Below are 27876 nucleotides of genomic sequence, written 5' to 3'. Positions count from 1 at the left end.
GTCACATACAAACCTGCCAGGATTTATTGCAGAAGGTAATCGTAGAGCTGATGCTCTGGCTATGCCAGCAGACATAGTTCTATCAGCCGACTTACCAAAGCTCCCCCAAGTTTTTGAACAAGCAAAATTGAGCCATGCCATGTACCATCAAAATATTCCTGCTCTTATCCGCATGTTCCATCTGTCGCGGACACAGGCAAAAGCAATAGTGGCAGCATGTCCCAACTGCCAGAAGCTACAGCTTCCATCACTGGGCATGGGGGTCAATCCCAGAGGTATTAATAGCGGTGAAGTGTGGCAAATGGACGTCACACATTTCCCTGAATTTGGGAGATTAAAATACGTTCATGTTTCTATTGATACCTTCTCTGGTGCTATGTATGCCTCTGCACATGCAGGTGAAAAGGCTAAGGATGTTGAAAAACATCTTGTCCAAGCTTTTGCTGTGCTCGGTATACCTGAGGAGATAAAAACTGATAATGGACCTGCCTACACCTCCCAGGAGTTTAAAAACTTTCGTCAGCAGTGGGGATTTCGACATGTTACAGGTATTCCTCACTCCCCAACTGGACAAGGCATTGTTGAACGTGCCCATCAAACCCTCAAGCGAATGCTGCTACAACAATCAGGGACCGCCAAACTCAACTCACCTGTCCTCAGACTCAGCAAAGCACTGTTTACCATAAACTTCCTGAATGGCACCTTTGAGGATCCAAACCCTCCCATCTATCGTCATTTCCAGAACACCAGGAGACAGAAACTGCAGGAAAATCCAGAAGTCCTGATCCGGGACCCAGAGACTCAAAAAATCCAAGGACCGTACAAACTTGTAACTTGGGGACGTGGGTATGCCAGTGTATCTACCCCTCAAGGACTGAGATGGATCCCAGGGAAGTGGGTAAAACCTTATGTCACTTCCTCAAAAGTTAAGGAGGTTAAAACTGCCTCCTGGAAGAGACGCCGTAAAAAGAATCCTGATTTAGCACCTTCATGTAAACCCCCTACTGCAGATCTTTATGTTAATCCCTTAAGTTAAGTTGCACTGTTTTGCACTCAGGTTTTTGCACTGTATTTTGTAAATCTTCGTCCTGATACTCCATACCATAGATGTCCTGACTAAACCCCTGAGTTTTGACTGGGGAACTAGTTTAAAGGCATCCTAGGTACTGTCGAGTTGTAGGGATGATAGATTACAATTATATTTTGCACTGTTGTTTTGTTACTGTTCTATGCACTTTTAAGTTACTAAGAGTTACAACCCAGCTTTAAAGAAAAAAAAATAGGGAATTGTTGCTGCCTGTTCTGAGCTTCCCCTCCCCCCTCCCAAAGACATGTGCTCCGAGTTCCTTTGTTCCAAGCGCGGGCAAAACCAAATGTAACTCAGACTCTTCAGCAGTGTCTGATTGGCCACTCACCCCGGGTCCGCCCCCAGTCATCCCCTTTCCCCTTCTCCGAATAAAAGATGGTCGAGGGGAGGCAAACGCTCTCTCTCAGCTCAGCTACCTTCCTGTAAACACCTCTGGTCGTCTGTCTCATTTGAAGGCTTCTAACTGCAGGGAATTGAGCGAGCAGGGAGCTATATTTCTCCCTCTTTGCTTCTGCTGATGGTATTTGCTCTGCAGCTGATTCAGGTACCGATTTTAGAGCTACTAAAGTGCTAGATTGCCCGTGCTACCTCTCAAGGCTGCTCGAGGCTTTCTAAGGCATTGAAATACAAGCGCTAGCCGGTATAAAGCTGAAAAGATACCTTCCACAATTTCTTACAGCAAATTCAGTGTTAGCATGTAAGATTTTTATCTCACATCTAACATAGTTGGGAATCTACAAATGTAAATTACATCTTAAACTCCCATTTTCTAACTAAATAGCTTTTTTTCCCCTTCAGTACTATGCATATTTGTTTACAACTGCATATAGGTCTCAATTTGCCTCAAGGTGCATAGAGATGAGGTACAAAGGAATGCAATTTTTTCTCATTTCATAAACAGGTAAATAAAGGAAATTACTTCTATAAGATATTTGGGAAGAAAAGGTGTGAATGGCTTAAACAGAGGTGGAAAACTGCACACAGCAAAACTTCATTAGCTCTCTTTAAACACTCTGGTCTAAAAAAGAAGCCACGAATTGGAATATGACTGCTCTGTGCACATCTTGGTTTTTAGCCTCCTTCCTAAATACCAATCACTGCCAACCTCTCAGGGGAAAAAAAAAAAAAAAAAAAAAAAAGATACTTATCTGTAGCTCCAATCTAAACTGTTAAGGGGCTCTTCAGTATGTATGAAATGGATTGTCCTACCAGACTTTGTTATTGCTGCTTCATTAAATTAATTTTTTTTTCATTTGCTTTGAGCATAATCTATTATAAAAGACAATATAAAAAGCTTTAATATTCATGGGTTTTCCCCTAAACCTGTCAAGGTAGTGTCACAATAACAGGTTTTTTCTTTTTCTTTTTTCTTGAGTCTTTTTTTCCTCCATCTTTTTTGTCTTTCTTTTTTTTTCATCCCCCCTTTTTCTTTCCCTTCTTTTTTTGGCCTTCATTTTTCCTTCCATTTTTTTCTTTCTTTTTCGTCGTCTTTTTTCCATTTTTTTCCTTTCCCCGTTCTTTTCCGTTTTGTTGTTTTTTCTTTCCCCTTTCCTCTTTTTTCCTTTCCCCCCCCCTTTTTTATTTTTCGCCCCTTATATTTCCCCCTTTTTTCCTTAAACCCCCATTCTCTTTTTCACCCCCTTGCTTTTTTCACTTCTCGCTGCCTCTCCCTGACGCGGAGCTGCCGAAGCACCAGAACACGGGGGGACTCCTTGTCCGTCTGTCCGCCGGCAGCTGCGATGCCCAGGAGTGACTGTCCCAGCATCTCCCACCGCTGAGCCTCACGGCCCCCGTCCCGCCGGCACCCACACATCCCTGACGGCGGCGCGGGCAGCAGGGACCCGCGGGGACGCGAGGGGTGTCCCCACGAGGGGTGAGGGGTGTCCCCACGAGGGGTGTCCCCACGAGGGGTGAGGGGCGTCCCCATGAGGGGTGTTCCCACGAGGGGTGAAGGGTGTCCCCACGAGGGGTGTCCCCACGAGGGGTGAGGGGTGTCCCCACGAGGGGTGAAGGGTGTCCCCACGAGGGGTGTCCCCACGAGAGGTGAGGGGTGTCCCCATGAGGGGTGTCCCCACGAGGAGTGAGGGGTGTACCCACGAGGGGTGAGGGGTGTCCCCATGAGGGGTGTACCCATGACGGCTGAGGCGTGTACCCACGAGGGGTGAAGGGTGTCCCCACGAGGAGTGAGGGGTGTCCCCACGAGGAGTGAGGGGCGTCCCCATGAGGGGTGAGGGGTGTCCCCACGAGGGGTGCTCCCACGAGGAGTGAGGGGTGCTCCCACGAGGAGTGAGGGGCGTCCCCACGAGGAGTGAGGGGTGTCCCCACGAGGGGTGAGGGGCGTCCCCACGAGGGGTGAGGGGTGTACCCACGAGGAGTGAGGGGTGCTCCCACGAGGAGTGAGGGGCGTCCCCACGAGGGGTGAGGGGTGCTGCCCCGAGGGGTGTCCCCAGTATCGCGGCGCGGGGCGGTGGGGGGCTGGGGAGCGTTGCCGGGAGACGGAGGCGCGCAGGAGGCGGTGGGGCGCGCGCGCGTCAGCGGGAGGCGGACCGCACCGCCATTGGCCGGCGGGGCGGCGGGCGGCGCCGCGCCCATTGGCCGGCGCGGGGTCACGCGGCGCGGGCGGGGCCCGTGACGCGCGCGGCGGCGGAGGGGGCTCGGCTTGTCAGGTAGGGACGGTCCGCGCGCGCCGTCCGCGCCCCCGCCGGCGCCGCGCCCGCGCCGGGGTCCGACCGCCCCCGCCCCGCCAGCGCCGCGCCCGCCCCGCCCCGCCCCGGCCCGGGACCCCCGGGAGCGCCGAGAACAGCGGGAGCGCCGGGACCCCCGCCCGGCTCGGGGGGGCGGGCGGGCCCCGCGCCGGCTCTACCTGCGGGCGGGGCGGGGCGGGACGGGCAGCGGCGCCGCTTGCGCTTCGCTGCGCCGGGGCGGCGGCGGCGGCGGCCGCATCCGGTCGCGTCCCGGTCGCGTCCCGCGGGGAGGTGTCAGAGGCGCCGCTCGCCCGGTGGCGGCTCCGCCCCGGCAGGGCAGGGGCAGCGTGGCGGGCGCGGATCGCGCCCCCGCCCCCTCCCCCTCCCCGGGTCGCCGCCGAGGTCCGGGCCGGGGGGCGGGGGGAGGCAAAGGGCGGGTTCGGCCCTGGGCTGCCCGGCGTGTCTGTTCCTCTCCCGGGCTCCGGGCGAGCTGGAGGTGCTGGGACTAGCGGGAGGACGCGCCGGCCACCGCCAGGAGCTGTGGTGGGTGACCATCCCCGCGGCCCAATAATGCAACAGCCGAGGGGGTCGGTTTGGGTTTTTGCGTTCTCTCCCTCCTTGGTCCCTCCGTGACAGCTCTGTACAACACAGCGGCTGCCTTAACTTCTGCATTAGCGTTGGAGCCTGCACGGTGGGGCCTTCTCAGTGCAGCTGCCCCGGCGCTTTTCGTGTGCGTTTTAATGCTTTGTGTGTTTAAGACTTTGGTATCTGCAAGGGTACTGAATACTCACATATTTGGTGTTCGAGAATAGATTACACTGAAGGGCATTAAACATCCCTTTTCGTATTGGTGTATGTTTCTGTTTGGTTTGACTTTACATGAGCATGCACCCCTGAAATGACACATCCCGTGTGAACACCAAGGGTTTTGTAAGGCCTTTGAAACAAGCCAGCTCATTTTCTCTTTGCAGGAGGGCATCACTGCTTTTCAAGTAGGTGAAATAACTTTTCCGTGCTTTGAAACAGACTGGCTCAAAGTGGCTTTGTTGCTCTGCTGTATTCTAATGCAGATTCCTTTGAAGACTTGCGGTGTGAAATAAACCAGGCGTGGTGCATGAAACTTCTTGACTAAAAAAATTTATTGGGTATTAAAATAAGTTAATTTTAGTTGCTGAATAATACCTAACAAGGAGATTGCTGCTACAGTTTATTACATGTAAGTGCTAGTCTTTGAGAGTCTCAAAGAGGTGGGACATGCACACATCATCTGCTCACAGTCAAAGCAAATTGCAGATGATGGACACGTAGGTTCAGATGGAGTAATGATTATTGTTGGTGAGACTAATGTATGTTCCCTTATTTTATAAATGTCTTTTTAATGTGGTGACAGAAATTGTCAGTACTGTTAAAATTTTAAAGTTGTTAACCCCAGAAGAGTTGGACTTCAGAGATATTTCTTTGAGGGAGGATATCAAGTCTCATGTGTACAAGGTCGCTTTCTAGCTGAGCAAAAGCTCAGTTATCCATCACCTTTCCTGATTTTCCACAACTGTAACTTCATGTCACAACTGAGTCTTTCAAAGGAAGATCCTTTGTCACTTGGTATTTGGATTGCCAGTATATAAAGTGATCATGTAGAAATAATTCTGATACTTGAAAGCAAAGACAGGCCGGAGAAGGTGACAAATAATATAGAGAACAGAAATTTTCAGTTCCTCTGAAGTTGTTACATAGAGCTTAAAGACTAACTAGCAACAAAAGATAAAATAATGTAAAAGTGTGTGCCACAGGATGTCCAGCCAATTTTTGTATCAAAGAACTTTAGTGCTGCAAAGGTGAGATGGACCTTTGTTAAGAGAGGAGGAGAGGTGACATTTGCTCCACTAGATTAGGGATATTTAACTAAGATCATAACAAGGGAAGTCAGGCTTGGCTGCGGGCGTTGCACTGCAGTTAGGTGCCATGGGATGTATATTTCCATACTTAAAATGTTCAGAGCTCATTGTTATTCTTCCTGCCGTGGAGAGCAGAGCTGCTTTGGTGGTATGAAGTTGTGTTAGATGTGAGAGTGGGGCAGGCATCTGGTGGTCTGTTCTTTGTCCGTGGGAAACCCCCTCTCCCTGCCTGGTCTGCCCTCCCCACTTGCCGCCTGCCCTCGATGTTCCCTCAGCTGGGAAGCAGCAGGATGGAGGAAGGTATGTTTGCCATGTCAGGCTGAAGGCGGAGAGAGCTCGCAGCATTCCCGGAATTGCTCCATACAAGGAGATGGGCTAGGAGCATGAGGTCATTATTTCACAGGGAGGAGTTTTTTTGCAGTGTGTGGGAAGTAGGTCTAGGAAAAGGAAAAGAGATTTTTTTGCTGGGGGGAGGAGAAACGAAGCAGTAAAAGAAGACAGGAAAGCCTAAACGCATTCTAGTAGGAAGTAAACTGCGTGTATGCTCCTATTCTAAGATAAAACTGCCCACTTAATACTGGCCTAATTATATTGTTGATGTGTTTGCCTTGTAAAAATGGATTTCAAAAACTTAGTGGAGAGCTTTATTCTACGGTAGAGATAGTCTTGGAATTGTTGAGTAGTCACCATTTCATTAGGGAGTTAAAGGATTTAAAATTCTGTGCATGAAAATATGAAGAAAGTTGCTGCTGTTTAACATTTGTGTGAGGTAAATGTAGCATTTCTTTGCAAAGGTTTATTTTGGAAACTTTTTCTCAGCAGCGAATGAGTGAAATTCATAGCTTTGTTTCCAGGGTTTGAGAGAAGATAGTTACCTCTCATTTTAAGAGCTATGTGTATGGTCTCATACAGTACATACAAAGTTTTGGTGAGGATTTGTAAAAAACACCTAGAGCCCTTCTAAAATGGCTTTTATTTTTGTGTTTGGGATTATTATTTTTTTTCTCTTGTAGGACAGCTTCCTTGGATGGAAGTCTTTGATTGCTGTCAACTTGTAGCATGAAATGATATTTGTGACCATTACATTCTTTTCTATTTTGTCCTGCAAGTTTAAATGCAGAGTTCAGTTTGGTTTTGAGTGTAATGAGTTTAATAATAATAATAATAATAAAAAAAAAGTAAATAGTAGGGAATTTTTTAATTCCTGTGTGTTTCCCTGATGATAATAAAAATAAATTCCCAATAAGTTAGGGCTTAATGCTGTTTTTAGTCTGAGTGAGTGAACTGTACTTCATGACATCATTCTACTTTGGATTTCAGATTGCTGTTTGTTCTGTAGTAACCAGCTTCCCTTGCATTGGTGCCTTCTACACCTGAAAATGCCAGGTGCTTTAACCACATGCAATTTCAGACTTTCTTCTTCATATCTGGGTTTCCTATTAACCTGCTTACAGTACTCAGATGTGTGTCATAGCAGTCTGTAGAGACAACTCTCTGTACTCATAACTTTACTGCAGTTCAGTGGCTGATTTCTGTCCCCATGTATGGGTATGGGTTTCACAGAATTACTGATCTTTGGAGAGTACTAGTTGGCTCTTTAGAATCTTGTTTATGTTGTGTGCTTGCACCTTGAGCAACGAGGGTATTTTGTTAGGCTTTCTGAAATGGCTGCTCTTGTTTTCTATTGAGGGGACAGTTACTGCATGGACAAAATCATTCCTTTAGGTTGTTGACTGGGTGAATGTGGAGTAACAGCGCTAGTTGTATACTGTGAGAGCTTTCTGTGGTGTAGCTTTCTGTTAAGACAATCGCATGAAACTAACTGTCAGCTGTTGAGGGGGAAATACAAAAATCATGTGTACACTGTTAATCTGTCTTTTAGGTATGCTGTACAATATTGCCTGCACGATACTGTTGTCCACTTGCAACCCTCTCTTAGTAAGAGCTAGTAAGAAAATAATTAGTGAGTAAGTACTAAATGGTTTTTCTTGTATTTGGCATTTTTCTACATGGCATTCATATCTTGGTCTGAAGACAGCTGTCTTGCAATTGTCATTACTTGATCTTGAGTCTCACAACCTTTTTTTTCATACCATTATTCTGTAAGTGACTTATTTCAGTACGAGGAGCTGAAACATTAAGAAATTAAGCTTAAGTGTAAAACTAAATTACCATAATTAAGACCTAGTGAAAAATCAGTTATCTTGTAAGTAGTGGCAACCTGTGAAAAGTTTGTGAATTGTTGCATATTATGTAAGCACTCTTTGCCAGAAGCAGAAGTTAAATCCAGAGCAGTGTTAAAGTGTGTTAATCATGAGCCGTTTGTTCGCCGAAATTGCCTGTTTAGTAAACAGGAGACATACAATTATAGCAGTGAGTGTGATAAGACTTGTGAAGATGAGCCCCTCTGACAAAATGCTGAGTCATACTCAGAGCACTCCATCATCTCTAATAAATGAGTTGGGCATTTTTGGAGAAAAGGCTGTGAAAGTAATTGCACAATCACAGAGTGCATATTCCAAAGAGGGTGGAATTTGGGTTTTCATCCTCATTTTGTGCATCTCTTAATTTTGTACTTGGTTTGTCAGCTTTGCTGCTTTTTGCCAGTTCTGTTTATGCCTAACGTTTTGCTTTAGAAAATTTGGAAAATCTTATTCCATACATTGACAGCATATTGTATCTTACATGGTTTGTCATCACATTTGTAATGTGTGCTGTTTGAATTGAGAGTGGCAGTTATAAGTTGTTTTCTTTCTTAAGAGAGTTGGAAAGGACGTAGATTTAATGGTTAGTTAGTAAGACAGGAATTATTTTATTGAATACTTGGTGCTCTAGCACTCAGACAACCTATTAATAATGGCTCAGCTGATGGAGGTTGTTAGCTGCTGCACTAGTAAATGACAAAATTCACCTTTGGTAGACCTATAAACAAGTAGGAGTAGCATCATAGGATAAATTTTGATTTTTGAATACATAAAGTTTGTTCTATCTACTGTTAAATTGTATAAATGTGTTAAAATATGATCACTGTGGTGTACTGCTATGGTGTCTGCTCAAGTACAGCTTTTTAGAGTTATGCTAAAGCTTCCTATGTTTCATGTGTCTTTAAGATAGCATCTGACTTCCTAGTTGTGGCTTCTGCTTTGAAACGTTCATACGTGTAGAACAATAACCCATAGCATTTGTATTCTAACTAAGTTTCAGGAAGTACAGATAAGGGGGTACAGTCAAGCAAAGTGGTTAAGTTAAAAAAATGTGACAGTTTAAGCATTGTAAAAATGGTATTTTTGAAACAAGTAGGCAATCAGCAAAATGTGAGAATTGCAGTGTTAAGGAAAATCATACAACTTTGCATCAGCTTTTTACTGATTAAAAAATAGAAAACATGAATCAGAAAAACACATCCTTTTTTATTTTTGGTATATTTGTTGTATTTCAAGACTGTGGATGCTGTATTTCTTCCCAAGGAGAGTGTCTTTTCTGAAATTTCCATGATATGGTTGATAAACTGAAGTTCACCAGATAAAAGGAAATGCCTGATTTGCCAAATACGGAAAAAGTGTTGGCAGCTGATGTGTGTATCTGAAAAAGCAAACAGTTCTAAAGGGTCTGTAACAAAGATAGAGGAAAGCTATATAATACCTAGTTCTGCCTTCTGGATTAGGTGAATGTTGAAATTTGAGTGGAAGATGTCTCATCAGTGGATGTGTTAAGTAAATTTGAAGTCACTGTTTTAATTAATTTAATTGGCATCCAGATAATCTGATTTATCTAAATGACTCCTTTTTTTTTTTTTTTAGTATAAGAAGGTAGTTATATGCCATTCTTATCAAGGTCAAATTCTCAGGTTGAGTCAGTTCTTGTGCTCCTCCATGGTCTTGTAGTTTTCCATGCTGCGTGCGTTCTGGCTCTGCTTCTCTGGAGCCAGGTGGTACCCTCTGAAAGGAAACCTGCTCGTAGCTGATGGGAGTTTTCTCCAGGCTCTGCTTCAGCCACGATATGGAAGCTCATTGCAGCAGATTTGTAGAACAGTCTTCAAGAGGTATCCTGCCCCTGTCTGCCTTGTGTCCCAAGGCTTTATGTTTCCAGGAAGCATGCAGTGCATATACCCTGTGCAAAAAATCAGTCTGATGGGCCATGACATGGTGATTTCTTGTGCTCTAGTGTTTCATCACCAAAGTCACCCCATCCAGGCTTGGGGAGCCCAAGTGAGGAATGTAGGGGTTAGCAGCCTGGGTGTGGTCAGTGGGCTTTTGAGGGGGAAGCTGCCATTTCCAAAGCTCTGATTAAGCAGATGGTAGTTAACATTTGGCCATTACAATATCATGGCTTGTGTCCGGCTACCGAATTTTTCTCAGATTAAGTTGGGATTTCAGGTTTAAAGATGCAGTCAGTCAAATTCCCTTCAGCTGTCTTGGAGTACAATAAGGCAAGAATTCTGAGAGAGCTAAATAACCCTTGCCTACAATATAATATTATTGTCATCTCTAACTTGTTTCTGAAGACTATCTATGAAAGATGCTATGTTATAAAGAATACTGTCCTTTTAAATGAAATATTGTCTGCCTGGTATGATTTCTGGAAAGAATAGTTTTGAGAGGCAGAAGGAAAGACTGCATATAAAATATTAATCTCTTGCAATAAAGATCAGACAGGCTGAATCTTACTTATGCAAATCAGTTTCCATGTGAAGAGTCCAAGCATGCACATGCACTTCAGGACCACATGTCCAGACACCTGGAAGATTAAACCTCTACCACTCTTAATTGTTCATAATAGCATCTGTTAATTAAAGCTTGATCCATTCATACATTTTCAAATGAGAATAATACCCTTCAGAATGAGTGTTCTTTACAACTAGGATGGCTGATGATACCCAAACAAACCTGGCTGGAACTAAGGAAAGAATGGGTAGGTTTCATTATGTATTTTGGTATATATTTGTAGAATATATGTATTTGAAATTTGTTACACACTTAAAGCATGTAAGAAGGTACAAATGCATAGTTCAGTCATCTCCATTTCTGGTGAGAGTAACTGTATCCCATTTAACAGAGAGTTGTCACAGTATCTTTTAAGATATGGAGCATGGGAAGGAGCAGACAGTTCAGGAACAGCAAACAAAGGCTTGAGGCAACACCTTTCGCTGAACCACACAGTATGTTATATTTCCTGCTGTGTAACAGCCTGGAATATCAGCAGCTGGGAGGAGACAGGACTCTCATGGACCTGTGGTCCTCATTGCCAGTATTTTCTGTACAAAATAGTGTGTAATCAAAGTGCATTAAATGTGGTACCAAGTGATGCCAAGGAAATAAGTGACCTCAAGAAGACTGAATGAACAGTGAGTTAACTAAGTAGAGGGCTTAATGAACCAGGATGTAATTAGTATAATGAAGGAGGAAAGAAGAAGAAACATCCTGACTGCTCTTTGGATTTCTTTTCAAAGAGCAATAAATAGTTGGAACTAGATTATGCTTCTCCTGAGGAGACCAGTATTGTCATATATTACGGACTAATGGCAGATTTGTTATCTAATTGTTCTGTCTGAAGTGAGACATTCTGCCTGATATTGGGCCGTAGGAAGAAATTAAATGCCTCTGGACCTTTAAAAGTTTTTCACATGCTGTGAATTTATCTTTTTCTATGGCTGCCCTTAAATCTTGAGAGTTAATACAGTTCTACTGGAAGAAGCTTCTAGCAGTATTCCGGATTTCTGAGTTGAAATGTGCAATGGTGGCAGCCAGATGAATTTTGGGACCTGAAGTCTTAAGGGAGGAGTCTTAGGTGTAGCTTTGTGATGATGAGAGACCCTCAGTAGGAGTATTCTTCAATCCTGTTTCCCCTGGAGAGATGCTTACATAGGCAGCCTTGGGAGTGAGAGTTTGCATGTGGATTTTGTGTGTGTTCATTGTGACTTAGCATGTATTTATCTTGAGACAGATGGATATCAAGATTTGAAGCACTACTTTCAGAGGTTTGGGGTATTTTTTCAGGTAAAGAAGACTGCTTCCTACCTTCAGACTAGAGGACTTGGTATCTAATTGAAATCTAAATAGCTAAAAGAAATCAGCAAAGACATAAGTTAACTGTGCATAGAATAACTCTTTAGGCAAGGTGGTTACTACAGGTACTTTTTAATTTCAGTGCTGACTTTTGCTGGAAGCTGTTTCTACCTTTGCTAGTCATCTAAGACAAGAAATCTCTTGAAAATGCAATAGTTTAGTTTTCTTTAGTTGCTCTTTTTTGCTCAGAAGTTTCTTTAATACACTAAATAATATATACTTTAAGCAAGCTTGAGTCACTGATGCATTTTTTATTCTGTTTTCATTTTGTGGCCAATTTTTGGACATTTTAACATTATCTAATTCTTTGTAATTCTGGAACAGTCCTTTTCTTTAGCTGGTAGAATTGGTAAACAAGGCTGGAGATGCACAGTACCTGCCCCATGATAGTAATTTTAGCAGCCTTATCCCGCTGAATCCATTTTTCTTCTAGGATTTAGTGTGGAGATGCATGTTGCAACACTGCAGAGTTGAGAGTTCAGTGAAAATTTGTTGGTCAGGAGCTCTCAATTGAGGCCATGCCTTTCCTTGCATCCTGGAACTGAATTTAAGGAAAGTGTAATTCTTGGAAAAATAGAGGAAGGAAAGCTTTTTTTTCTTGCAAACACATGAAAGGTAATGAGAAACTAGGTGTGTTTACCCTTTGAAAGCAAAAGGGGGGGGTGTGGCTTATTTTGTCACTTCTTCAGAGTTACCAAGACACCAGAAGAGTCTTGAAGCATTACTGCCAGGATGTGTCTTGTGTTACCTGGACTAGCTCTTTTCTTCTTAACTTGCATCTGTTTTCATCTTCTTGTTTTTCTGCCTGGTGAGATTCAGTCTTGCTATTTAGCTGTGACTGTGAGGTAGAAACTTCTACCGGGTGGAAGCAAAAATAGTTGAGTAACTGCACCCAAAAAGCACTTACTGCATGGTTCACTGCCAGATACCAGCTCTACCCTTTGCTCATTCTTTCACAGAAGTCCTGAGACAATAAAGAGCATGCTGAGAAAGTTATCAGGCCGTGGGAAGTAGCTGGAGGTGTGGTGGAGAATGAGATTACTGTTTAGAATAGTCTTGGCAAATGGGAGATGTCATCTGGAACAAAGTAGGGGTCAGTGAGCATGAAAGCTCACTGGCTGGCTGTAGGATGGATGTGTGGACAGAATGGATGTGTGGTAGGGGAAGAAATAGGAAGATGAAGTTCTGTGGAGAACATGAATTTTTGGATAACTAACAAATAAGGATATATTATAATGTTGTTTGGAAGAGGATAATCACTTGGGCAAGGAGCTCGAAAGTAATTTGAACTAATCTCTGTTCTTCTCAGAGTTGGTTGGTCCTAGAGTACCCCACCATTTTAGCTTCTGACTTCTTAAGTGAGGTGGAGACCAGTTGGGGGATGTTTAGAGGATAGCAGTGGTTTAGAAAATGATTTAAAATGAAAGATTGAAAAAAATCAGAATTGTGACTTGTGATGCTAGGCAGAGAATCTGGGAGCTGGTTTTTTGGGCTTCTTTCTGCCTTTTTTTTTTTTTTTGGACTGCTGACAAGTGTAAATCGCATTCTTTGATGAAGCCCACTGCTTCTTATTTGCACGTCTTTTTAATAACATCACAGCTGCAGGAGCTGCTAGGGAAAAGCATGGTCTTCCTACAGCTGCAGGGATAAGAGAATGAGAATGCACTGTTTGAGGATGTTTGCACATGACCAAGTGAAATCCATGTAGCTCAGTACTTGCTACTGTCAGATAAGAGATAAGATTTGTGCTGTTGGCACAAATGCAGAGTAATAGTTCCTGTTCTGCTTTTACAGTTTAGACACATCTTGAGATGGAATTCTTGCTGTTCTAAGATCTGTGGTTTTTTAATGAATTTTTATAATTATTCTGTACTTCTTTGTTTCATGGTCTCAGAAGTGTCTTTAGGCATTGAATTATCTCATTTAATTATTTACTAGCCAAAGAGGTACATAAGAGCAACTTTTTAGAAATTTCATTTGATGTTCTCAAGTTCTTCTGGAAGACACTTCAGGCATCTGACATACCATATAACTTTGTGCCACGATGATTTTTTTCTTTTGGTGTACTTTGATCTTAGACATGTCATTCTTACCTGTTTTGTGAGCTAAAAAATTCTCTTTACTTTCTCTGTGTGTAAGCTGCTCCACACTATGATCAATATTATCTATACCTTTTTTGGTGCTTTATGGTTTTCATGAGCTAGAAGAACTTGAACATATAGGAATACCGCTAATGTATCAGCAGCATAAGAACATATTACATTTTCCCTTCCCCTGATTAAAAAATAGTCTGATATTCTGGGTAGTTTCTAACCTGACCACTTGAAAGTGCTGAACAAATGTTTTTGAAGGTATGCGTTCAGAGACTACTGCAACTTTTTCTGGTAATGATATTAAATAGCTCCTACCAGTCTATTAATGTTGCATTTATTGACACGTGACTTCATCTGCTGTTTTCTATTCTTGCTGCTTAGAGTTCTGAAGTTCTACGAATTTTGTAACGATTTGTCAGTTTGGATTAATCATAGTAATTTTGTATAAAGCACAGATGCTTCTGTAATGACGCATAGGCAGGTAACCATTCTGAAGAGCAGCCCAGTCCTGGCACAGATTATGGTGAGGCTTCTGAGCTCTCTCCTCTGTCAGTCTTTGTCTCTTGAGTCTTACCCTGCAAGATCTTCAGTTCTCTAGCAGCTTCCTATCAGAGACATCAGCAGAAACTTCCCACTTTCAATGCCTTTTTCCACAGGATCCTTGATTCCTTCACAGAACTCTTCAAGTTCTGAAACTTGATTTTGCTCTGCAAAATCTGCATTGGATTTTTTTTCTTTTGAATTATTCTAGTCTATCTACAGATTCTTAGGTATGGTTTTAACCACATTGTGCACTACTGAAGTCAGAGTGTGTTGTGCTTCTTCTGATTGCCTTGTCAGCTCTGAAAAAAAATTGATCTTGTTCCACTCATGATTCCTCTTTGCTTAGCTCACCTTAAGCCTAAGTTTTTGCAGAATTAATAATTTGGAAATTTGATAGCTGACGCTTCAGTGCTTTGGCTCAATAGCATCTGACTCTGGTGAATTTTTACTATTAATTTGATATTTTTAATTGCTTCTCTGATGCTTCGTTTTTAGAAAATGCCTTGTATATCCTAAATCTAAAGAGGATCTGATTGGAAATTGGCCTTACCTGTCTTGGTAGTAATTTCAGAAAACAACAGGTCATCTAGGTTTTCTGCTCTGAATTTATCTTCTTATAAATCTGTCTCTTATATCTTCATTATCTAGGGGATGATTGCATTGAGGTAGCAAGATGTCTGTAACTATCAGAGTCTGCTATGTTTGAGCTCAGAAATGGCAGTGGAAATTTTGTGAGATTTTATTGCCCTCTGACAGATGGCTGTGCAGTTCACTGGAAAGCTTTTATTACGCTTTCCTGTACTAGCTAGTCTATGCCTGTCAATTAGACCAGCATTGGACTTGTATTACCTGCTTTAAGTTCTACTAATGACCTGTGTGCAGATGAAAAATTGCACATAGGTACAAAGTCAGTGGTAACTGGAATTCTAAAGAAAAGTTGGTTTTGCATTTAATTTTTGTACTGACAAACAAAATTCTGCACTATAAAATACGTGGTAGAGTAATTCTTTAAAAAGAAAAAATTATGTTCACTGTTTGTGTGCAGGGAGCAGAAGATAGAACTTTTTTGTGTTGAAGTGGCTCCAATCTATTGTTTCATTTGATAAATGGAATTTTTTTAAGGGCTTCATTTTACCACATACAATTCTTAACATCTGCTTGAAACTTGAATGTGCCCAGGTGCTGATGGTGGTGTTTGTTCTACTTTCACGAGTCCCATTTGAATGTGGATTAGGACTTGTGTTCCTGTCCAGCGACAGTCTGGTGTTTCCACCTGGTTTGTATTTGTGTTAGAAAGACTGGAGCCAAATTGACTCTAATGTTTGCTCCTGCTTGTACCTTTTTGCTGGTGAAGACTTTCCCTAGGGCTTTGAAACTTTGGAACAAATGATTTTATATCTGTTTTTTTAGAAAATTGATGAATTTTATAATGTTTATAATCTCCTGCTTTTTTTTTTTCTCCTTTCGTATCTGCTTGCATAGCTGCTGTTCCTTTGCGGTGACTGAATGTTAGCATCACTCAATCTTTTCTATTTTTGGTCATGGAGAATAGAAATTTTGTATTTATATTAGGCAGTTCTTTGTTTCTTGAACGTCACTAAGTAACCAGAAAGGAATACTAAATAATGCCTGCTTAAATGTGAACTAAGCCTATCCCTTCATAAGATTTTATAAACATGCCTGTGATCAGTGCTTTGTTTTAAATAATGGAGATTTTGAAAATAGTTTTGCTTTCTTCAGCCTTACACACCGTGTCTTTCTTTCAGTTTTGCTTTGTGTGTTTTTCTTATAAGGGCAATGCTAAACTGTTATGGAATGTCTCATCTAAAGTTGGACATTCTAGCATGAGATTGTGAGTGAATGCTTATCATGAGTCCACATGTAGATTTTACAGTATACCTTGCACTTGTAAGCTGTATGCAAAGCTTGTTCCTTACCATTTTTTATATTTTATATACTTTTTTTCTTAATATAAACCGTCAAAACCTTCTGTGTCAGTTTGCTTCACCTAAATTGCAGTCCAGAGTTACAACTTGAAATTTTGGTCCTGCTAGTCATCCTAACTTCTTGACCTCTTACTTTTCTAGATATTAGAGTAGTTAGAGCCATATAAGAAATTTATGTGTCTTGAGTGATTCCTTTCTGATGTTGCCACTTGTCGTGTTCAACTTTATAAAAACAGCACTACTAACTTCATCTTTCATATAACAAACTTTGGCCTTCCAGGCCTTCATTTTCCTGGTTAATGGACTTCTGTTTCTGTTTTACCAAGGGCAAGGTTCATAAATAAATAAAATTGTCTAATTTTTCAGCTACAATACTCTTGTCATAAGAAATGCCAAGAACTTAAAAAAAATCTTCTCTTGCATGTGTAGAGGCAAAATTATTTCTTCACTCAAAATTATGTGTATACTTTGAGAAGTCTGCTCTTTTCTTTCAGTTAAACTTTATCTTTTTTTAAAAAAAAAAGTGGCTGGCTCCTGGTAATAATCTGAAAATGCGGGGCAATGTACCTAAGTTTGAATTTTGCAATGTGTTTGAAAATGCTGAAATAGTAAAAACAAGTTTGCTATTTTTTTCTTTCACAGAGTCCCCAGAAAAGAAAAAAACAAGTGTATTTCAGAAAGTGAAAATCAGAGGAAGTAGCTGCTGACATAGGAAAACTGTACTAAAGGACATTTCTGGAGGAAAACTTCTAAGGTATCTGAGCTAAGTTATGCTTTGCAGAAGAGCCTTCCTGAAAATCAGCTGCCTGCTTTGCTTGGAGTGGACCAGCATTTCAAATCAGCTTTGAAATAATCAGACTAGCTTTTGTTACCACTTCAAGTGTTTATTGTTGACAAAAGCTTTGGGGAATGATTAATTTTGCTGGTTTGTTGTATACACCGTATCCATGCATACAAAGATGATCATCTGAATATTTGGTTAGTGTAAACAAATGGTAGGTAAAACATGTGTTTTGGGTTTCATGGTCTTGTGCATTCCAGGAATAGAGTCTATGCTAACAGAAATGTCAATTGTGTGAATGTCTAATTTTTATTTAAGATGGGGATGGATAGCTAAGAATTGATTTATTTCATTATTTTAATGGAATGTAGCTACTGTAAGCCTCACATTGAAAAATTGAAAAAGACTATCTAACAAATTGATAACGTGTTGTAAAAATGCTTTTAGATCAGTACAGAAGTCTTGATTTTGAGGATTTGTCTTCTGAATCCAAATCCTCTTTCTTTTCTGATTTTGACATGCTTTTTTTTAATGTTTGTAGGAAGTATTTGCAAAATAAAGGGCATTCTGTATTCTCTGTGATTTGGAGCCCATGCAGATTTAGGAGCAATCTAAATTCATAGACAGCGTATGAAGAGTGAGAGAAGCCAGATCTGCGCTGTGCTTTCCTGTTCTGAGTTTAGCTGGGGGCAAGGTGTGCTTTCTGGGTTTGTGGTTTTTTTAGTTGCCTGCCTTGTCACTGGTACTGTGAAACCACAAGTTCCAGCTGATGTGTGTAGATCCATCATTATTATAAGATTACCAGTCACAACCTTGGATGTAATGATGGCAATATGTAGCAGAAAGCACCAGTTGTTGTAAGTGTAGGAGAGCATCTTTTGAAAGTGTTGTGTTGTACGTGTTCTCTTCTTGCTTGCTCATTTCGTTTCAGTCAGTGTCACACACAGGACCTTTGGTCTGACATGGCGTGGCCACTTTCATATGTCACAGATAGATTGCAATTCTTAAATTAAATGTAGATTGGTTATTGAAACTATTTTCTTCAGGAGAAGAATGCTGCTGGAATCCAGGAACATGACTAACTGGAATATTGGCTTTATTTCCTGAGGGGAGTGTTACATTATTGAAGGATTATGTGACTACCATTGAAGTTTCTTACTGTTAGGCTGATAAAATTTAACACAGGTTTGTTTGGAATCTGACTGCACCACTGTGTTGGTGGCTGAGAGAAGTTGTAAATTGTCTTCAGTAACTCTGCTTAAATTTAGAACAGTTTGAGATCTGGTTGCTCATTCACACTGTATTATTAAATGTACATTCAATGTGTACTTCCTGTGAATGATTAGTTGATTGTTTTGAGCGTAACACTTTAAAGAAAGTAAGGCCTACTTTCTTGGAATTGACTGGCAAACATATTTGACTCCTAAGCTTAAATATTTTTTTGACTAATTTACATGTCCAGTAGTTTTTTTTTTTCTATATCTACCTCTATATGTCTATATCTGTCTTAGATTTCAAAAAAAAAAAAAAAATAGCTTAAACTCATGGTATAGTATTTTACTCATGGTACTAGTATTTTACTGCTTTTACAAAATGTGCTAGAATTCTGTTTGAAACTTCACTGGCATGTCAAATTATGCAAACTTCGTTCACATGTGGAAAAAGAGATAAACCTCACGGGTATCTACCAGAAGCAGAAGAAATCTCTTCACAGTAAGAGTAAAGCAATTCCTGAAGGTTTTGTTCTGTATGAAGTTAGCATATCATATTTGTTGTTATCACTTCTCCATCTAGCTTCTTTTAAAACATGATGCCATTTCTGTTTTTTCCTTCTCCCATGTTTTTTTGAGAAATACTTTTTTTCCCCAGAATAGCTCTCACACTGTATTTTCATCTTGCATCATCATTAGAGAAGAAAGTATGTTTGTGTCTCAAACCCACCACATCTCATACCAGTTCTACGTTAAAACTTTTCTGGGTTCAGATTTTGCTGTACTTCCCAATTTTGCCAGTAGTCTGTGATTGAAGAATCTGTTTAGGAATCTGTGCTTCAGTGTGAGTATTTTAATGGTGTATGGTAATGATGCCATGATGATTTTTGTCTTTTCTTTTATACCCCTGTTAAACATTTTTTACAACTTCTGTATTCTCAGTGCTTTTTGCCTACATTCTTGGACTTGTTTGTCAAGCTGAGAGACTAAACATTTTAGAAACTTCGTAGTTAGGGATCAGTGTGCCCCAGACCCCAAGGTCCTCTCCAGAACACATTTTGTAAACTAGGATAGAACCATACAGGGGAAGGTTCCTTGGGGAGGGGGGACTCATTTGAGCCTCTGATTGGGGAATTTTTGATAGATCTGCTAATTAGTAAGACCTATAATGTTATACCAGATCTTTTGGGGGGATTGGCGGTGGGCATTGTGGTGCATTCAACCTGGACATAGTGCACCTAAGGATCCTTAAAATAAATACCAAGGTAAAATCCCTTTTTCCCTTCTAACCGTGTATGGCTCTTGATTTTAAGACCAGAAAAAGGCTTCAGTAAAGCAAAAAAATACAGGAATGTTAGTTTTCCATAATCCAGTAGCTGTGAACAAGGAGGATCACACGATGAATAGCCCAGCTGGTTTGCTGTCCTTAAACATCTTCTGGTGCCATGGTTGGAGACACAGGGCTGATCTAAATGGGTCACTGTGCCCAGGTGATCATTGTGGGTCCCTTCTGACTGAATTACTCTGTTCCATTGGTCTGACCCTGTAGGGCAGCTGTCATCTCACCTGTGGTCACCAATGAGGGAGATACCAAGCTTGGAAAAATACCTGTCTGTATTGGTGCCAGATACTGTCTTTTTGAACGCTGACCTTTCAAAACGAGCGTGTGTTTTTTAAGAGCACTTGAAAATCAGATTGAGTGTTCATATGTTTGGTAAATCTTATAGTTCTGACTTCAAATAAATGACTGTGTGATCTGTACTGTTAATGTTTAGGCTATTAAAAAATTAGAAGTGGTTTTAAGTGACAGCATTGGTTTTTAGCTTATCAAAATTTAAGCTTAGTTGAGTGGCTTAGGTCTTGAATACTTCTTCACTGCTTCTTGTCTCCACAAGACATTTGGATTCAAACGTCTTGATTGAATGTTTTCTTAATTTACATGGAAGTCACATGGCAGCTGGCTTAGCCATTTGGCAATCATCAGTTCTGAGTCTTTATGCTTGTTAGTGTTAGCAAATCAGAGTTTTATCACTTCTGCAAAACAAATTTTTGCTGTGCTTCTTCTGTCACAGTGAAAGGAATAATTTAAAACAAACGCCAGAGTCCAATGTGTGTATAGTTTTTGCCTATGTATCCAGGCATCTAATAGTGGAATTGGAAAAAATCTGATTCCTGCTTCGTGAAGAGCAACTTAGCAGGCTGGAGTGAGATATTGTTGGGTCTTTTGTTCTATTGATTTTCATAATCCTATGGCTCCTCTGTAAGTCAGTAGAAGCAGACTGAAATATCACATGCCGAGAATATTTCCTCCTTTCCTTGCCATACTGCCTCTCAGTAAAAAACAGAGGCTAGGGTAAAAGCAAGCAAGCCATTACTTATAGCACAAGGCCATACTTCACTGTGAGATTCAGTTCCCATCTCTTCTAAATCTGGAATGTAAGAAAACAAGGATACTATCTTTTCCCATGGGTATTGTGCTAGGATAGTTAGGTAATGTGCTAAAATGGGGTAGGAGAAAAATGAAAAGTCATAAAAGTGGATCTAGATGTAGAGGGTGTCAAAAATTCACTAGTGCAGCTTTAGTCATGTTAATAAACAGGGGCTTTAAGATTTTTTCTTTGGTTCATGTTACTAAATTGTTTGTGGTTCTGTAAGACTGTTCCTGAATTTTAACTGTGGAGGTATTTTCATTAATGTTACTAATAATGACATAGTTCATGAATACAGCCAACATAAACTGTTTACTGTTGCTGTGTATGTCTGAATTCCTAGCCATCAGGAATAATTCTGACTAAAATATACAGCTTCAAATTAGAGAGCTTATGAAAGCTTGCAATAGGTTTAAGGTTACTCATACAGCCTTGACTTGCCTGTATTGTGTAGATACATAGTAATGTGGCACTGTTCTAGTTTTCTTTACTGGATCTTTGTTTTGTTATGTAGCATGGTTTGTGTTCTAAGAATAAACACATCGTACATGAGGCTTATTTCAGAGGCTGCTTGAGGTTCTGATTTGCAAAATCTTCTGAAATTTTGTGCAGTAACTGAAGCCAGTAATATATTTATTTTTTCTGAATACCTAATATGCTAAAAATGCTAGGCACTCTGAAAAGTCTGTCTTTAAGCCTTGTACATACCAATATGAGCTGCCACAGTGTCAACACTAGTTCATGTGTCAGTTCTTAATGTAAAGTAAGAATATTAGTCCTACTTCCCTCAGTGGACTCCTAGGAAGATAAATTTGTAAGTGCCTATAGAACACTGCTAATTTAAGAGGTAATGTAAAGCCTGTGAAGAAATAGGTATTTCTGTGTTAAAAAGAACCAGGACTTTGCTGTAGTGCGGGAATTAGTGAATAGGCAGTGTACAGGCTGTGGCTGCGCTGCAGTCCGGAGATAAGGGTTGCAGTTTATATAAGTTTATCTTACCTAGCTGGAAGCTGATTAGTATAGGAACAGGTGGTTGGTGTGTACACAGAAAAGAGGGTTCAGCCTACGTTACAAAACCTGTGCAAGAGTGTGTGGTTTCAGCTCTTCCACAATGTAGCTACCTGTTTGTCAGCATCAGATGGAGGTGTTTCAGAGCTAACTCTAGTAATGTGTCTTTGGCCTTCAGTTCTACTACAGGATTGCATAAGGCAGCATATCTTACCTGTTTATCTATCTTACTTTATGTCAGTTTGGTGTACAATAAGACTGGACTGTCCTAGGGTAAAATGGTGTAAACTAAAGAACTCTGACCCTGGGGACCAGTATGGTTGAATGGAAAACCTGGTTTGGGATATTTTCTGGTTTCTGGGAGGTGGAGTCTGCAAGTTTAATGGCCTGTTAACACAGGGTTTAGGAGCAAACTTGCTTCTAAATAGTTATCAATTTCCCACAGATGCAGTGCCTGAGAGCTGATGTTTTATTTGGATTTTTCTGTGCTCTTAGGACAGTAAACACCAGAAACAAATTTTTCAGATCACCAGGAGTAGAAAAGTGCAGTTGGCAGCTTGTCTGGAGATACTGTTAGCTGTACTTACTTGGTTAAATATGTAGATTGGTGTTTGTCTTAGATGCTGTTATGTTTTCTTACATACTGTACTTTAAAGTTAGGGAGGTACCTTTTTGCAGGAATGGAAACTGGAGAGCAGTTCTAAGGCTGAAATCTTTTCCAGTCAGAGTTTGGTGTTCAAAACAGTGCTCTGAGCCTCCTTCAGGTTTATACTGAAGAGGTAAATGTATGTGGTTAATCTTATGATTAAGTTATTTCAGGGTTAGGCATTAATAGTTGCTCTTTATCTCACCAGAAGCTTTTCTTTTGATAATTGTCTCATCAGTCTTGTTCTCATTTCAGATGTGGTGAAGAGCCTGTATTTTCCCCTGTCTGGTATATAGTGCCTTAAAAAATGGGGTTTGGAGGTGACCTGAAGTATTCTCACGATGCTTTATTAAAACTGCAAGACTGGGAACTACGACTGCTGGAAACAGTGAAGAAATTTATGGTAATGAGAGTAAAAAGTGATAAGGAATACGCATCCACTTTACAGAATCTTTGTAACCAAGTAGATAAAGAGAGCGCGTGTCAATTGGATTATATCAGCAATGTGTCCAAGGTAAGTCTGAAGTGTTTTGTATTTGGAATATCCTTGGGTACTGGGTTTATTTTTGTTTTTTTTGCTTTGAGTTGGGTTCCTAGCCATTCATTTCCTTGAGAGTTAATTTTGCCAAAGTATTTAAAATGGGCTTCTTTTAGTTTCTCAGTGAAATATGCAGAAGTTGAGCTGTAGTCTTGCTTTCAAAAAATTAACTGAACTAGAATCAGTCCTGATTTTTGAAATTCAGTATTTTACATAACTGGGTTGAGCCTGCTACTTTGTTTAGTGTTTTGAAAACAAGTATGCTATAGTAAGCTTTTCTTTTAAGGTAGGAACTATTGTTTATGTTTTATAGAATTTGTGACAGAAATAGAAAATGCCAGGAAACCAAGGCAAAGCCTAGCATTCCAGCTGTAACTCACACTGCAGCATGTGTTGTAAAAACAAAACATTAATTCAGGATGTTTCTCATAATGGTGAGGTTATTTTGTATTCAGTTTAAAATAACTGTGTTGACTTTTTAAAAAGGTAAGGCTGTCTGTTTTCCAAATTACTGATTTTCAGATTTAGAGCAAGTCCAGTAAATATACCGATGAAGCAAACTTCCTTTATCACCTGTTTGAAAGTTTTGCTCCTGACCTGGTTTCTCTACTGACAAGAGAAGACTATTCTGTTTTGATGGCTTACTCAGTTCAGTTCTTGGCCCTTGTGCTGTAGCAGTGGTTACACAGTCCTTCCAGTCTGGCATGAATCCTCATTTTCTCTCTGCAGGAAAACACCCTTTCTGGATCAAGTTAAATTTTAGACAGAACAGTTTTTATGTAGTGGGCTTATGGGGTGGCTGCTTGGACAGTGGCTGTGGCACAGCATTAGGAACAGGACTGCTCCTTGTGCGAGCAGGCTGGATTTATACAAGGTTAAAGTGACTGTGTGTGACTTGGAAGCTGTGCTGCTAGAGCTCGGCTGCTTCAGCACTGTGCAGTGTTTATATATAACATGTTCTGTTGTTGTTTCCCTCCCCCACAATAATTCTTGCCTTGTAAATTGAAATACTGCCCTTTTTTTTTCATTGGCACAGACCATTTATCATTATAAGGCATAAACAGCCATTAACCTTCACATAGGTATCTCAGTTAATAACATGATCACTTCTTGTGAGCAGATAAATTTCAAAAATCTGGAGATCTGACTTAAGCCATGTTCTTTTTGGCTTGAAAAGAGGTATGCGTGTCACATTTTGAAATCTTGTTTTGACCAGAGACACTCAAGTTGTCCTTAAGCATCATTTTTGTTCCCTTTTTTTTCCCATAAGGAGGTGTAATTTTTCATTAAGTTGCTTCCCTGATTTCTACAAATTTATCTAACAGCAAAAATATTCATGTGGACCGGCAGATCTTTTGTATGGGCTTGCCTTAAAATTTCACTGACACCTTGGATTTTAAAGTTGTGTAATGACACATTATCTTACTAGTTTTGGCAGTTAAAAAGCCTGAATTATTGATTAATTTACTAATCTCATTCTAATTTATTTTATTCTTTTGTGATACTTTTTTTCTCTCTTCCTGACATTTTACTGAACCAAAGACTGATGCAAATATTATGGGACATAAGTATAGTATCTTACGTCTTCTAAGATGTAAAATACCTGTGTTTGGTATTATGGTATTATTTTGTGTTTTGTGGCATTAAACCCCAATAGGAAGCTCTGTAATTTTTCATGGGTTCTGTTTGTTTGGTTTTGTTATTGTGGTTGTTTGTTTTGTTTTGATCTCTAAGTATACAGCAAGAGCGAGCGTTTAGAAATGGTGTTTGGGAAAATCTGTCCTGTGTTTTTTTCATGTGGAGACAGCAAACTTGCTGGAAGGCATGGTGGCAGCAGCTGGTAATGCTAGAAAAGAGGTGTTTTTAAGAGCTTCCAGACAGCTCTTTTGTGTGTGTATATGTCTAAAAAATATTGTTAAGCCAAACACACCAAACAATATTGTATTTTATTGCATTTGTTGGGCTGTGGTCATTTTTTGTGGAAGGAAATGCTTTGCCTTTTCTGCTGTCCCCACCCAGCTTTTTTGTCCCATATAAATCTCTATTTTTGAGTAGTTTTCACTTTACCTTCTCCTAATTTAAAATAGTAAAATATAATCATACAAAGCACAGAAGTCCTGCTTAACTGATATTCCCCTATGGAAACATCACTTTCATCTTTTCCTGGTGGAAAAAGTGATGTGTGAAGAGCAGGAAAATATGCAAATGATTTTTTTTTAATAGGAAGGGAAGTATTTGCTATGTTTCTGGCTTATTTAAGCTCATTTGGTGAATTGTAAACTAAGCATTTCTTTAGAATACCCTGTACTGTTGAAAAATGCTTTTGTCGTGATTTTTCAGGATTAAAACAGTAGTTCTGTCATCAGTAATAAATCAGCCTTATAGAAAATGGATGACTCTGACTACATTTTCACCTCTGAGGGCACTTTTATGAAATCTTCTGTAACCACAAGGCCCACTCCTCTCACACAGGTTTTCAATGATGTTTTTATCCTATGCAGCTTTTCAGTTTGGGTTCTGAAATGGTTTCCAGCCATAGCAGGGAAGCTTTAGGCGTTGACCTTTTACAACACCACACTTTAAGCAGTCTGGATAGCTCTGTGCCAATCTGTGGGATGTTTACAAGCTGGAGGAAATGTTAAAGATAGGCCAGTATATAGGGGAATCAATTGTCTTTTGTTTTCTTCTCTAGAATCCAGTTTCTGTTGTAGCATTGTCATACAGAGATGGAAATATTATGTATATGTATTTGTATACAGGATGGAAAGAAACCCCAAAGCTAACGAACAAATTAATCTTCTAAGGTTTTGATCTCAGGCTGATTTCTGTTTTAGTAAGAGTAAGATAAATGCCAATAAAATTCATATGCTAGCTGCCTTCAAAACATTGTAATTCTGTGGCATGTAGCCACTCTGAAATCTTAGATACAGGACAGCGTTCATTGGCAGGGAGTTATCTTTAAGGAATCCAATGCGTGACAGCAATCTTGAGGGTAACCAGGGCTTTTATTTGAACTGAAGATGAATTTCGCATTTGTCTGTGATATCTGTAAATGTGTGTCTGTATTCAAAGCCACACACAGCACATTAAGCTGTCCTGAAAACTGACAGAATGTCCAAGAAAGCTATTGAAGCAAGGGTACAGAAAGATGTTGGGTTACAGTGACAGATGAATGTTGCGTCTGTTTGTGCTTTGGTACTGGTGGCCTGACTGATGCTGCTGTGTGAAGCAGCTGATGTGATGGTATCCTCTTAAACCAAGACCACTCAAATGCATATTACTGTCAGGTATTTAGACAAAGGAGGAAGTCAGCGCTGGCAGAGCAGCTGTTGGTGGAAACTGGAGGACAGAGGACGTGGGAGCACTGTTCTCGGGGGTGTTGGGGGGTATATTTAAAAAAAAATAAGGCTGCAGTGCTTTCTTTGGTGTTTAGAAATACTAGGACAGTGCTAAAGGGTGAACATTCAACACTGTATTTTTGTCTTCGGTGCTTTTTTATTATTTTATGAATAAGATTGAGGCATAATTTTGCTGTTGCAGGAGGATCTCAAATGCATTTCAGTAAGTTTAAAATTAGTTCTTTTACTGATTTTTTTTAAACAGCAATGCATCTTTTCCCACAGTTCTTACTAATTGTTTGGTTATTTGTGAGCTGAAGTAAGTAAGTGCTTTTCTGTTCTGACTTTTTTTTATAGTCTTGGTTGCTCGTGGTACAGCAAACAGAACAGCTGAGTAAAATAATGAAGACACATGCAGAGGATCTTAATTCTGGGCCCTTGCACAGGCTTACAATGATGATCAAAGATAAGCAGCAAGTTAAGAAGAGCTTCATAGGTGTTCATCAGCAAATTGAAGCAGAGATGTACAAGGTATTTTATACATCTGTGCTTGATAAATGGATTAAAATTCTATATGTTTAAAAATATTAAATTAAGAGTGGATTTTTTTAGTTGCTGTTTCTGTTTGTGCTGTGATAAAAGCATAGTGGGTGATACGTAGAATGCTTAAGTTAAATTTTATTAATTTTCAATACAATTTTTCTTTCCTGGTAGCTGTCAAGGCAAAGATGGAGAATATCTTCTATATGAATTTCCATGGACAGTTAACACTGCAAATGCTCTTCTTCCAGTGGAGGATAATTCTTGTGTGACACTTCTCTGTTCCATCTTTATTCCTGTTCTCATTCCACTCTAGACATTCATGGGACTGGGACACTGTAAACTTTTGTTAATGAGTGCAGACTGTTTTGGGTGGGGACAGGATTTTAGTTTCTATTCTAAAACATAAAGCATGTGTAAACCAAACATTTAGACTGCAGGTGGAAGTCTTCAGAGTGTTTTCCGTGACATGTCAGTTGTCCTGCTTGTGTTGAAAGTGCTGTGTCTTGTCAGTAAAGCTGACAGAAATCACTGTTTCATTCAGATGCTCTGGGGAAAATTTAGCTACAGATGTCAAAAATCAGAGTGATAGTCTGAAAGGTCTGCTGAGAGAAGGAAAAGCACTTCTTCTTCTTTCTTCCAGCAGAGAATTTGGGATTTGGAGTAGTGTAATTAAAATGTAACATCTGAGTAAAGCAGTAACGCTGTCACAGATTGATGAGTAAAAGATTCTTGGGCCAGTTATGAGAAGAACTTGGAGCTATTCTGTATTTAAACTAAGAATATTTTAAGATAAATATATTGGCTCTAATAAGATTGCTTCCATACTATGCTACAATCTTGGCATCTTCCCCAAGTAGGGACTATGGGGACATCTTTTTTGATGCATGGTCAGTAGGCTGTCATTATTTGATAAAACTTCCAAGCCAAATAATCACTCACTGCTACTTACGGATTGGTGCATCTCAAAAAAGTCAGGATGGAAGAAGAGGAAAAACTGGTAGCATGTGTTAGAAATAATAGAAGTTACAGAGAATTGCATTAAGAGAAAAAGAAAAATAAGAAGGAGAGG

At 40.3% G+C, this 27876-nt stretch overlaps 1 protein-coding gene across 4 annotated transcripts in view; it reads left to right on the top strand.

Moving 5' to 3' along the window:
• Positions 1-3703: 3703 nt before the first annotated feature.
• Positions 3704-27876, top strand: part of FER (FER tyrosine kinase) — a 161984-nt gene continuing 137811 nt past the window's right edge. The window contains exons 1-4 of one of the 4 annotated variants that reach the window (XM_048292938.1): positions 3704-3753; positions 16956-17067; positions 22644-22902; positions 26622-26795. In XM_048292938.1, coding sequence (XP_048148895.1) covers positions 22696-22902; positions 26622-26795 — 381 coding nt within the window. In that variant the 5' untranslated portion in view covers positions 3704-3753; positions 16956-17067; positions 22644-22695. Of the gene's footprint in view, positions 3754-4172; positions 4315-6927; positions 7634-16955; positions 17068-22643; positions 22903-26621; positions 26796-27876 lie in introns of those variants that run through there. The other 3 variants (XM_048292939.1, XM_048292940.1, XM_048292937.1) reach the window with 3 other exon arrangements.

This window comes from Corvus hawaiiensis, chromosome Z (assembly GCF_020740725.1).
Source record: "Corvus hawaiiensis isolate bCorHaw1 chromosome Z, bCorHaw1.pri.cur, whole genome shotgun sequence".
Classification (NCBI taxonomy): Eukaryota; Metazoa; Chordata; class Aves; order Passeriformes; family Corvidae; genus Corvus; species Corvus hawaiiensis.
Note: the sequence above shows the minus strand (reverse complement) of the source record. Positions and strands in the feature narration are given on the sequence as shown.